We start from the raw sequence: 10,817 nt of genomic DNA on the forward strand, positions 1-10,817 counted from the left end.
AAGCGTGCAGCGAGCAATTATCGACAAAATTAGTGGCATTGCCTAGTGGCACGACATGGCGGCTGCTTCGATCTTCAAAGATGTTCCTGGAGTTCCTACAGATCATGTTTTCTGTGTCAATCAGATGTACAAAGATGACCAGAATCCCAATAAAGTCAACATGGGAATTGGAGGTAAATCTTACTTTAAAAATCAGACAAGGCATATGAGCAGATATTAATATTCATTAACGGTCTGCTAATTTTAAGTTAGTTCGATATCCTGTCTTGGGATTAATTAATTTTGCTTCTCTGCTGATTTATCAAGCTTATCGCGACAAAGATGGAAATCCAATGGTACTACCAGTGGTTTTGAATGTTGAGAAGCGACTCGCTGAGGAAATCGCATCGAAAATTCTAAATCATGAGTACTTATCAATCGATGGTCTAAAGTCCTTTTGTGATGCGGCTAGCAGACTGCTTTTGGGAAATGACAGCCCTGCGCTGGTAGAGAATAGGGTAGGTTTGATACACACTTAGCATAAATTATCTCCTCTCTTTATACCATGGGAACTAGGGCTTATAAAATGATGAAGTTCAGCTCTATTACGTCATTGGCGGCCATCGCCTCGTCTGTTTGTTTGTTTGTTTGTTTTTTTTAAAGCGGGCGCGGGGGGGCCTAAGCAAAATTTGTCAGCAGGGAGGCCCAATATCAGCATTGCGGGCATGTAAATTCTTTTGGGTTGTTTCAGTGCTACCAACTGAAAGTTTTTTTGTTTAGAGGAGTACTAAAATTATCAAACCCTTGAGACAGGACAACACTTTAATATAGTTAACCCTTTCACTCCCAAGATCTCATTTACAATTCTCGTTACTGTCTGTTATATAATTCTTGTGATGTTAGTTTGGAGAATTTGGTATTGGATCAACTAATAATCCCCTAATTAATATTTTTCTTTATTCTCATCACTTGTCTGCATGATATTGTAAGGAGAAATTCTGTCTTGATCACTCATGGGACTTGAAGGGTTAAGACAGCTTATGCCTGGGAAACTATTGTTGTCACAAAACTTTCCATGAAATATGGATTATCTTTCTGTGAGTTAAGCACTGATCATGAGGTATGGATGATCATTTTTAAATATTGTCAATAGAAGGTGTGGCAGTGTCTTTGGAGTGGGTGGTAGTTGGGGTGCTGGCAGTGAATACCATGTCATGATTTTGTACGATTTCATTGTGAAATAAGAGAATGTGTTATTAAGATTGACATCTTTGAAGGTGTTTTGCCTAGATATTTTTCTCATTAAGCATTACAACAAAAATAGGTTTATATTACAAGAAAAAAGAAATCAATTGAGACAAAAGATAAAAGTGAACTGGTCTTCAGTCAGAATAATTGTGAAAATGAGAGAGGGTTTAATGAAAATCAGTTAACAACAATCAAGTGTTTCATAATGTTTCAACAAGCCAGATTGGTCAACTGAAAAGCTCAGGCTGGTGATTAAGACATGCCTGATATGACAACATGAATGATGTATAAACCCTGCAAAGCATCTTAATGAATTACACCACTTAAGCTTAGTAAATACAATTTAATATCAATTGTAAGCAAAATTTTAGAAAGGTTTATGCGTCAAATCTTGACATGTAACAAGAACAAGTGCTAGTCTACTCTGAAAAAAATTGAATTTAACATATACCACTTCTCTTCAGCCATACAATTCAGTCATGCCTTCTTTTCCCTCTAGTTAGTTGCCAATTGGAGCCACTAGAGACTATTAATAATAATAATAATAATAATAGTAGTAAAGGCTTTATTACAGTGTATCCATAGAATGGCTCTTCACCCAAGTAAACTAAGTTAATCTACACTAAAAAACTAACAAATTCATGATGATAATGTACAATTAATAATTATAATACAAAGCATTTGGAATTGAGACCGAAGCAAATTATGACAGATGAGATTTCAAAAAAGTAAAGGCGTGCTTTGAAAATGATTTGCTGTCCACACATGATTTTGTCCCTGAAGGCAGCGAATAGAAGATCCAGGCAGCAGTGTCCTAAAAAGTATTACTACTAAGTCCTTATGCTCTCAGTTAATCCAGTTCAGCTGGGGTGTTGACCTTGGGATTTTAAAGAAATCTGAGAAAACAGTACTGTAAGGAATAGGCATAACAGGTTTGATGAATTTATTTTGTTGGCAATACATATATGTTATTTGCCGGCTGGGAGGTCTGTATGGTGAAAAACTGTGACTGAGGTCTTGAAAATACTGCCCGAGGCCGTAGGCCGAGGGCAGCATTTTCAAGACCGAGGTCACAGTTTTTCACCATATGGACCGACCCTTAGCCGGTAAATAACATATTTATTGTTTTTAAACTTGACGAAATTCTCTCCGAAAGAACCCGAATGATTTAGGGCTGTAAATACGGCAAGATCTTCCATAAACTGAACAATTTTTGAGTGAGGAAATGGTATTTAAAATAGAGGTGATGCAAATTAAAGAGAGATGCCTCAGCGAAACATTTTCATTTCCGTAACGATAAAGGTGATTTAAAAGGCTTCGAAACAAACTTTGAAACATTATTTTTACAAGTATCTGTCACAATCTGACACCTGTCAATTAGAGAGCGCGCAAGAGAAAAAAAGCGTAGGAACATTTGAAAAACATCAGAACTAGTTTGGCAAGGGCTGTCACGACAATGTTTTCTTCAATGATGTCAATGATCTAACGGAAAGTATTATTCACTCTCATCGACCATTCACTCATGTACGAAGATTTACCTCTGTTCATTAAGTAAATGGCGAGGAAAGTAATTGTGAGTAAATTCAATTTTTTTACTTTGAAGTTGTGAGAGTTTGCTGGTTTGTTTGCTGCAATGGCGTGTGTGACTCTGGTCTTTCCTTCACAAAAACTAAATTCGAACGGCACACTCCAACGAGACACAAGGGAATTTAATGCGGCCTTTTCTCAAAAAATTCCTTCAATTTCTGTTGTGCAATTTACGGTACAAATGTCTAAATTGAAGGGAATTGGAAAGACTTACCGGGAGCGTATATTTGTTGTAGAACTTAAATTAAAACTTCGCTCGCTCTTTCACTACTAACAAATTGCTCGAGAAAATTCAGATATTAAATGAATGAAAGTTCCATCGTTCAGTTTAACTGTAACCAAATACTTCACGTGTCAACTTTCTGGGTACTTTTTGTGAACGATTAAAATTAATTATAATTGCAGACGGTTTTTAGGCCGCTTGTCAACTTCGTAATGACACTATTGTTTATTCAAATTCATTCTGAAACCAATATTTTTCTGTCAACCAAATTGATTTGATAGAGAGAAAAGAGAGGATTCATAAGTTATTTATCGGCTTGAGGTAGTGACCGACGTGTTTGCTTAAAAATACTGCCCAGCCGAAAAACGAGGTATATTTATGAAAAAAATGACAACGAAAGTTGGGATGCACTCGGCGACTCAAGAAAGCGTTACCGTGGCCCGTGGGCAGAGATAGGAAAATACTGACCGGGTAAAGAACCAATCAGATTGCAGGATTCGTTACCGTGCCCTCTAAAAAAACAATAATAACTTTTATTTAATATAAACTTCATGAAAAACAAAGAAAAGAATGAACTGACCTCAATTTCTTTTTTTCCCAATAACCTTTTTGTCAACATCTGTATACGTGTAATATCTCACACCAATGCTTCAGTGCTAGCACTATTCTCTCTTGTTTGTAACCTCGTGCTGGAAGAACTTTTTTGTCTTGAAATGTTATATTCATCTCTTTGGACAGGTTTGTTCAGCTCAGGCGATCTCTGGCACAGGAAGTCTTCGTCTTGGGATGGAGTTCTTGAAGAAATTCTACCACTCAGAAGTTATCTACGTCTCCAATCCTACATGGGGTGAGTACTTTCTTTTTATTAATAATTTTTAAATGTGATTATGTTTGTGCTGATGATGTTTCGTGTTGGCAACAGTAGTGTAGAGGTGACCACTAAATGGAGTTGAAAATTATAGTGATTAAGGAAAACAAGTTCAGGACGTTGACAAACGACCACTTAATACGGGGTGACTGCTTAATAAGATGCTGCTTAATACAGGTTCAACTGTAATGTACTTTTTCCATGGGAACAGTATTGCAAGGGCTTCACTAATAAACACCCACCTACTTTGTTATGGAGAGTAACTTTTACTCCTGGAAATTATAGGAGCATTGATAGACAAAAGTACTTAACAACAATCACCTGCTCTACGTTGGAGGGGATGTTTAACTCCTGGAAAGTAAAAACGTATGCAGTGTGTATCAACCAGATTGAGAATCTTCATTCAATCTAGGAAGATAACAATTGGCCATGATAGAAAGCAAATTTCTCCTTTTAAAGGGTTCAAGTGAAAATTAATGTATGAAAAAAACAAAACAAAACATGATACATTTTTTGTTATATCTTCCAAAAAGGCCTCTTCTAGTGTTTCTGCGTAAACACTGATTATCAGGCTGGGACAATCTGAAAAATTGCATGGCTTCTTGGAACAAGAATAAGCCATTTACAGCCCTCTAAAGCAAACAAAGCACATTCTTATGTCCTTCCTTGATAGTGGAGACCTTTATGGAAAGACTTTTAAAGAGAAGGTCTACTTGGCCACAGATATTGCAAAAAGTGTCATGGCTATTATGCTGGAAGCACATCCAAACATTCATGATCATCACTCCATCTCTATATTGGAAGCCCAAGTGAAGCCCTTTTATCTCTAATTCAAGTACACACAAATGTTTAGTACTTGTGCATCATAACATTTTGCTCCATTTAAGTTACACTGTAGGTTTTTCTTTGATAAGAAATATCACTTTTAGTGCAGTGAAATTCTGATGTCTACTACAATTGTGTTTGTCTTTCACATGTTTGTAGGAAACCACAAGAAGATGCTCTTAGCCACTGGTTACAAGGCTGAAAACATCAAGGATTATCGTTACTTTGATAAAGCAACAAAAGGTTTGGATTTCCAGGGCATGTGGGAAGATTTAGAGGTGAAAATGCAACATAATAATTTTTGTGCTATAGAAACTAAAGTTATAGATAGAGCATTTTTTTTTTATCTTAAGAGGGAAGAGGTTGGGGTCTTAGATGGTAAAATGCTTTGAGAAAAGTAAAGAGCAAAGAGCAGACTAGTGTGAACAAAGTTGAAAGTTAAGTATTAGGGACAGAGTTGCATGGAAAGGTCTGTTCAGACCTATCTGGCAATTCTCTGGGTTACTGAAACGACTTTGAACAAAAATTATGTTTAATGATTATGGGTTTTCAATGCGTTACATCTTTGAACCCTTCCATGTGAATAGAAATTGCTAATCAGTGCATTTTTAGCTATGTAAAGTATGTATTAGGAACTGTGCAAAACTACTTGCGCATCTGAACATCAATTCTGTCGAAAAGAAAGACATACTCTACTATAAATGAACTTAGATGGAAGAAGATGGCTAAGAATTAAGTAGAATGAACTTCAAAAACTTATCCTCTATTTTGCTACCATTGTTTTTTCCAGAATGCTCCAGATAACTCAATAATCCTGCTTCATGCCTGTGCACACAATCCAACTGGAGTAGATCCCGACCAGGAACAGTGGCAAAGGATTGCTGAGATAATGAAGGTATTCTAAACTACTTATTCACATATTAATCAGGTGTCCCAAATAGTTTCAAACCAGTCATTACACATTCATATCAAATACATGCCTATGTAATTGATATGAATATTTGATGCTTAAGCTGTTCAGTGTGTTGTGCTTCTGTCAGGGAACGTGGATGGTACAGCTGGTTAAGAGAGCTTGTACCTTGTTATCCTATCAGTCAGCTCCCCTGGGTACTGTGGTACAACTTGTACTGGGTACTTGGTACAAACCCCCCCCCCCCCCCCCCTTAAAAAGAGTATTTCAAAATTTTGAATTGATGCTTTGAAGAAACACTCCATTGCTGCATCTCTTATGTTACTTTATAATTTAATAGTTACTTAATGGTGCATTTGGTTTTTTTTTTTACTTTTTTCCAGAGAAAAAAGCTGTTTCCCTTGTTTGACATAGCTTACCAAGGATTTGTGTCAGGTGACCCTGATGAGGATGCTTGGGCTGTACGCTACTTTGTTAGTCAAGGATTTGAAATGGTCATAGGACAATCATTTGCCAAGAACTTTGGATTATACAGTAAGTACTTGTGGCAGGTGGTTGACTGTATTTGTGAAAACAAAAAGATACAAAGTTAATTGATACCTCCTCCTTTCCCTTGCTTCGTAATTTCACAGTGCCAGGTATCAATGCAGGGATACTCTGATGTGTGGCTGTTAGGCAATAGCCTGGTTTACCCCATCTTGGGCGACACTTGTTGTGGAATGAATTTTAAAGCTATCTTTGCAATAATGAGTACCACTTTAGCAGTAGTGAAAACAAGACCTGAAAAAAATTCAGGCCTGTATGGGATTTGAACCTATGACCTCTGGGATACTGGTGCAGTGCTCTAACAACTGAACTAACAAGCCAACTGGGAGCTGGTCATTATGTTGGTTGGTAAGAAACCCATGATGAAAAGTGACTGTAAATATATGAAATCATGTATGTAAACTGTTGTTCACAGCAGCAGCCAACTGAAAATTGTTCATTGGCATATGCTTCCCTATGAAATGTGAATAGGGGAAAACATGAATAATGAAATGCCCTTACATGTATGACCCAGGGCTTAAAGGGGTTTTTTGAAGATAGACATAGGTTTATGTATTATTACCTTAGAAACAGCTTTTGATGGAAGCTAAAAGAAAGATTACTATTTAAACACTGAAAATATAAATTTTAACTAAAGTATTTGTTCAAAGCTGCTAATTTTTCTTTGCAGATGAGAGGGCAGGTCATACATGTGTGGTGACAACAGATAATGAAACAGCTGAACGTATCCGTAGCCAGCTCAAGGCAATCATCCGCCCAATGTGGTCAAATCCACCCAATCATGGTGCACGTATTGTAGCAACCATACTGAACAACCCAGCCCACGCTGCCGAATGGTAAGAACGATCTGTTAGCTGAGAGCCAAAATTTCATCACTGTGAGTGTTAATTCATTTTTCTCACGTGGATCAATTTTCTCGTTACTTACATTGACCAGGAGGAAGGGGAAGATTTTCCGGGAGTCTGGCACTAATTAACAGTGCCAGATTCCTTCCAGTTTTGCCAGAAATCTCTGGTGATTTACCAAAAGGACATTTCTTATTTCAGATATGTTAATTAATTTGATATTTTGTAACTTTTAGGCGTGAAACTTTAAGGACGATGGCTGGGCGTATTTTAGAGTGCCGAAAACTCCTTTACAACAAGCTGAAAGAACGTGGAACACCAGGAACGTGGAACCATATTGTGGACCAGAAGGGAATGTTTGGATTTACAGGATTGAATGGTGAGTGGTTTTGTTATATGATTGCATGGTTTGCATAAATGGAGACTTCTGCAAACCTTTGGTTAAGGTTATGAGTTAAGTGTCCCATTACTATTGGAACCTGTCCCACTTTTTCTTGTTTTTTTTCTTTTGTTGTTGTTGTTGTTGTTGTTTTTTTCCGCATGAAAGGAGTAGGGTGCTCTAACTGGAAGTCTGTAGTTCTAAAAGTCTAAAAGTCTACCTAAGCCGTGGCGCATACAGTCTGGAATACCGTGACCAGTCCATCGCAAGGTTACTCCTCAGCTTTCTCTCAGGCTTCCCAGACAATCCACTGGTCCCATTTGCATTCCTGGGTGGAAAAAGGCACTGTGAGAGGAAATTGTATTGCCCAAGAACACAACACGGTGGCCAATTTACATTATCAACTACATGTAGTTGATAAAACCAAATTATATATTGAAAGAACTTAAAGAGAGAACTTCCTTAGTTAAGACAATTTGATAAGTACAATTTTTCAAGGGGGTTGTCAGGGGCTATATTCTAGGAAGTCTTTTTTTTTTGGCAGTTTTGTTTACAGGTTTTCTTTGCTGGTGTCTTCAGCGAACAGTTTTTCGTAGCTCTTCTTTAGGTTTGCTATCTAAGTCAATCAAGAAATGGTGTACTCGAACCTTTATGAACATCATCGCAATTTAAAATGTCATTGAAAAGAGTTTTCAAAAATTTTTATTATTGTTCCTGTGAAGGTACAAGAATTTCCTTTGTTATTCGTGATTGCATTCTTCATGATGCAGCAATTCACCATTTTGACATCAAGGAAGATGTCTGGCAACGTTTAAGGGGAGTTAAAAAGGTTTCATGGCACACCAGGAAGTCCTTGCAAATCTAGTTTATATACTGCGAGACAATTTTCAGGGGGGTTTAACTGAAGTGCCAGTGGAAACAGCGTGATTTCAAATGATCATGTTGTGTTTCTCTGCAGTAAAACAAGTGGAATTCTTAGCCAAGTCTTACCACATCTACTTGCTGAACAGCGGACGGGTAAACATTTGTGGGATCACTCACCATAATGTCGACTACATCGCTGAGGCGATTCATGAAGCTGTCACCACAGTTACCGACTGATCAAGTCTATAGTTTTCGGGTGCTGGCTATTTTTGTTGTTGTGAAAGCTAATCTGTGTGAAACCTGCGTGCGTGCGTGCGTGCGTGCGTGCGTGCGTGCTGACACATCATTCACGCCAGTGTGAAATCGCCCAAGAGGTATTCGTGTGAATGGATAAAGCTGACAGTCATCTCATAATTTAACGATTTGTATTTACAAGGGACAACGTTTGTCAATCAGACAAACTGAAATGCGGTGTGATCACTTATATTTTAATCGTCCGGTCAATTGTGGCTGATTTTATTTACAAAGGAAGGTCTCATTTGTATTAAAATTTCCCTACTGGGTGAAATATCAATAAACCTTTCACCTTCAATACAAAGTTGTTATAGCCATTGTCAGGGCGGAGCCTGTAAGCCGTTCAGTGATTTGATGCAGGATAAGTGTTGTGATAATTTTTGACTCCAAAAAACCCACTTATTATAAGAGTGCAAAAAAGACAGGGTGAATGACATGCGGAGGGAACGTGCGTTACCTCTATGAGAGCTCTTCTTGTGCAAGTACAAATGTTTGGAGAAATAGTAAATTTTCCAATTTGTTCAGGCAATTTCTTACGCGAAACTTCGTTAATTACCACGACTCTTGCTCGCTCAATTTTAATCTTACCAGCTCATGAGCATAAATGTTACCTATTAGTTCAACAGAAATAATATTCAGTAATTATCTTATATTCACTTCGTGTTTGCTACAATAAAAACATATCGCGTTTAACTGAAAAATGCTCATGAAATAACATTGCCGTGGGCACATTGTTCTCATCATAAGAATCTTTTTACGCCCTGAAATATGTGGTCGTCATGTTGAAATAAAAAGATGTACACATCAGTAGATTTGCAGGTTCCTCGTGAATCCTTTCGTAGTGCTTTGTTCCCTGTCAACAACATCTCTGCACACAGTTTCGGGCACTCTCAGTCTCTTGTTGGCGAGACATGCCTTTAAGTTAGCTCATGAATAAAAAAAGTCCAACGTAGCCAGCTAGACAATCAAATTGTTGAAACCGGCATTTTACCCTCATCATATAAACAAATTCCCAAATTTCATAATGTAATAGTTGTAATTACCATAGTTGGCCTGGATTGGTTGTGAGCGCTCCAATCAAGCATGTTAAACATACCCGAACAAAGAGAAAATCACAGAAATCACAATGAAAACCTTGGTTGATGTTAGCAAGGCAGTAGCGTTACATAAATCGTAGTCGCAGCAAGTGATATCACAGTTTTCGGCTTGGCCAATGTACTTGCAAGCCACTGTGTTACAAAAATCTGCTACAAAACATCCTCGCTCATAAACATCAAACCTTTTTCCACGGATGTCGAATGTTGACCTTGTCTTGGCGCAAACATCTAACCATGGCTCACAAACGTATTTTGTTCGACTTGCATCACATTGAGTCCAGTTCGAGGAAGAATAACATGTATAACACGTCAAAGATAAACCTAAAATAATAATTTAAAAAAACTCAGTGAGCAATTTGATCCTCAAAATATGGAAACGTCGAGACCTAGAAAATATTTCCAAGACAAAAAAAAAAAGGAAAAGCCTATGAAGAGAATTCCGACATGGATTCTTCAAATATCATAGTATATATCTCCTCTCTAACGTAAGGTTAGATTCTCATTACCTGATCAAGGTAAATCTATACTGACCAGTAAGGTGAATACACATATCTCGCTCATTTAATGAAGTTATGAAAACGGCCACCTGCCTTCGTTGTGACAGTTTCTAGAGTATTCTGGTTAATATGGAAAGTTTAAAACTAACATGCAAATTTGGCTGAAGCGTTAACAAATTTTTATTCCATCGCATCTATGCATCAATATACAAAAAGTGGAATTGACTTTAATATCCCTATGTTATCTTGAATTTTTGAAAGATGAGATCCTGTAAGAGACAGTGAGTAAGGTGATATCTGGTGCTGGTGTGAAAATAACGGTCGTGAGCCTGGATAATCTGCATCAGTATCACCCTCAGTTTTGCATCCGAGATAAAAACTTGCTCCGTTATTATGATTAAAGAGTATCGACCTCAGCAAAGGTCTTCCACATGGGCATCATTACTATTTAGCTGTTGAAATCATACCTTAAGCCATATCGATTAACTGACCAAGACGTATTATAAAAGGACAGTTATTAAGTTCCTTACAAGCTATTGTTTCGACAACATGCTGTTAATCTCTGTGGTAGACTCTTCAATCCCCACGGAATCTCCATTAAACATGTATTTATGGGTTTTAACAAGCCTTGACTCCAGTGTTAAGTGGCATGAGG

The 10,817-nt window shown here is 37.5% G+C and overlaps 1 protein-coding gene across 1 annotated transcript; it reads left to right on the forward strand.

Moving 5' to 3' along the window:
• The first annotated feature begins 12 nt into the window (after positions 1-12).
• LOC131780583 (aspartate aminotransferase, cytoplasmic) lies at positions 13-9,342 on the forward strand. The gene is made up of 9 exons (XM_059097195.2): positions 13-173; positions 307-497; positions 3,776-3,884; positions 4,890-5,008; positions 5,521-5,625; positions 6,024-6,174; positions 6,857-7,022; positions 7,268-7,410; positions 8,369-9,342. The coding sequence occupies exons 1-9, from the start codon at positions 56-58 to the stop codon at positions 8,509-8,511; spliced, it is 1,245 nt and encodes a 414-aa protein (XP_058953178.1). The 5' UTR covers positions 13-55; the 3' UTR covers positions 8,512-9,342.
• Positions 9,343-10,817: the final 1,475 nt, after the last annotated feature.

Source organism: Pocillopora verrucosa, chromosome 1 (genome assembly GCF_036669915.1).
Source record: "Pocillopora verrucosa isolate sample1 chromosome 1, ASM3666991v2, whole genome shotgun sequence".
Taxonomy (NCBI): domain Eukaryota; kingdom Metazoa; phylum Cnidaria; class Anthozoa; order Scleractinia; family Pocilloporidae; genus Pocillopora; species Pocillopora verrucosa.

Coding starts and splice junctions, on each gene's coding strand:
- LOC131780583 (XM_059097195.2), top strand. CDS start 56: ATGGCGGCTGCTTCGATCTTCAAAGATGTTCCTGGAGTTCCTACAGAT. Junction 5,009..5,520: donor GCATGTGGGAAGATTTAGAG/GTGAAAATGCAA, acceptor TGTTTTTTCCAG/AATGCTCCAGATAACTCAAT. Junction 5,626..6,023: donor GGATTGCTGAGATAATGAAG/GTATTCTAAACT, acceptor ACTTTTTTCCAG/AGAAAAAAGCTGTTTCCCTT.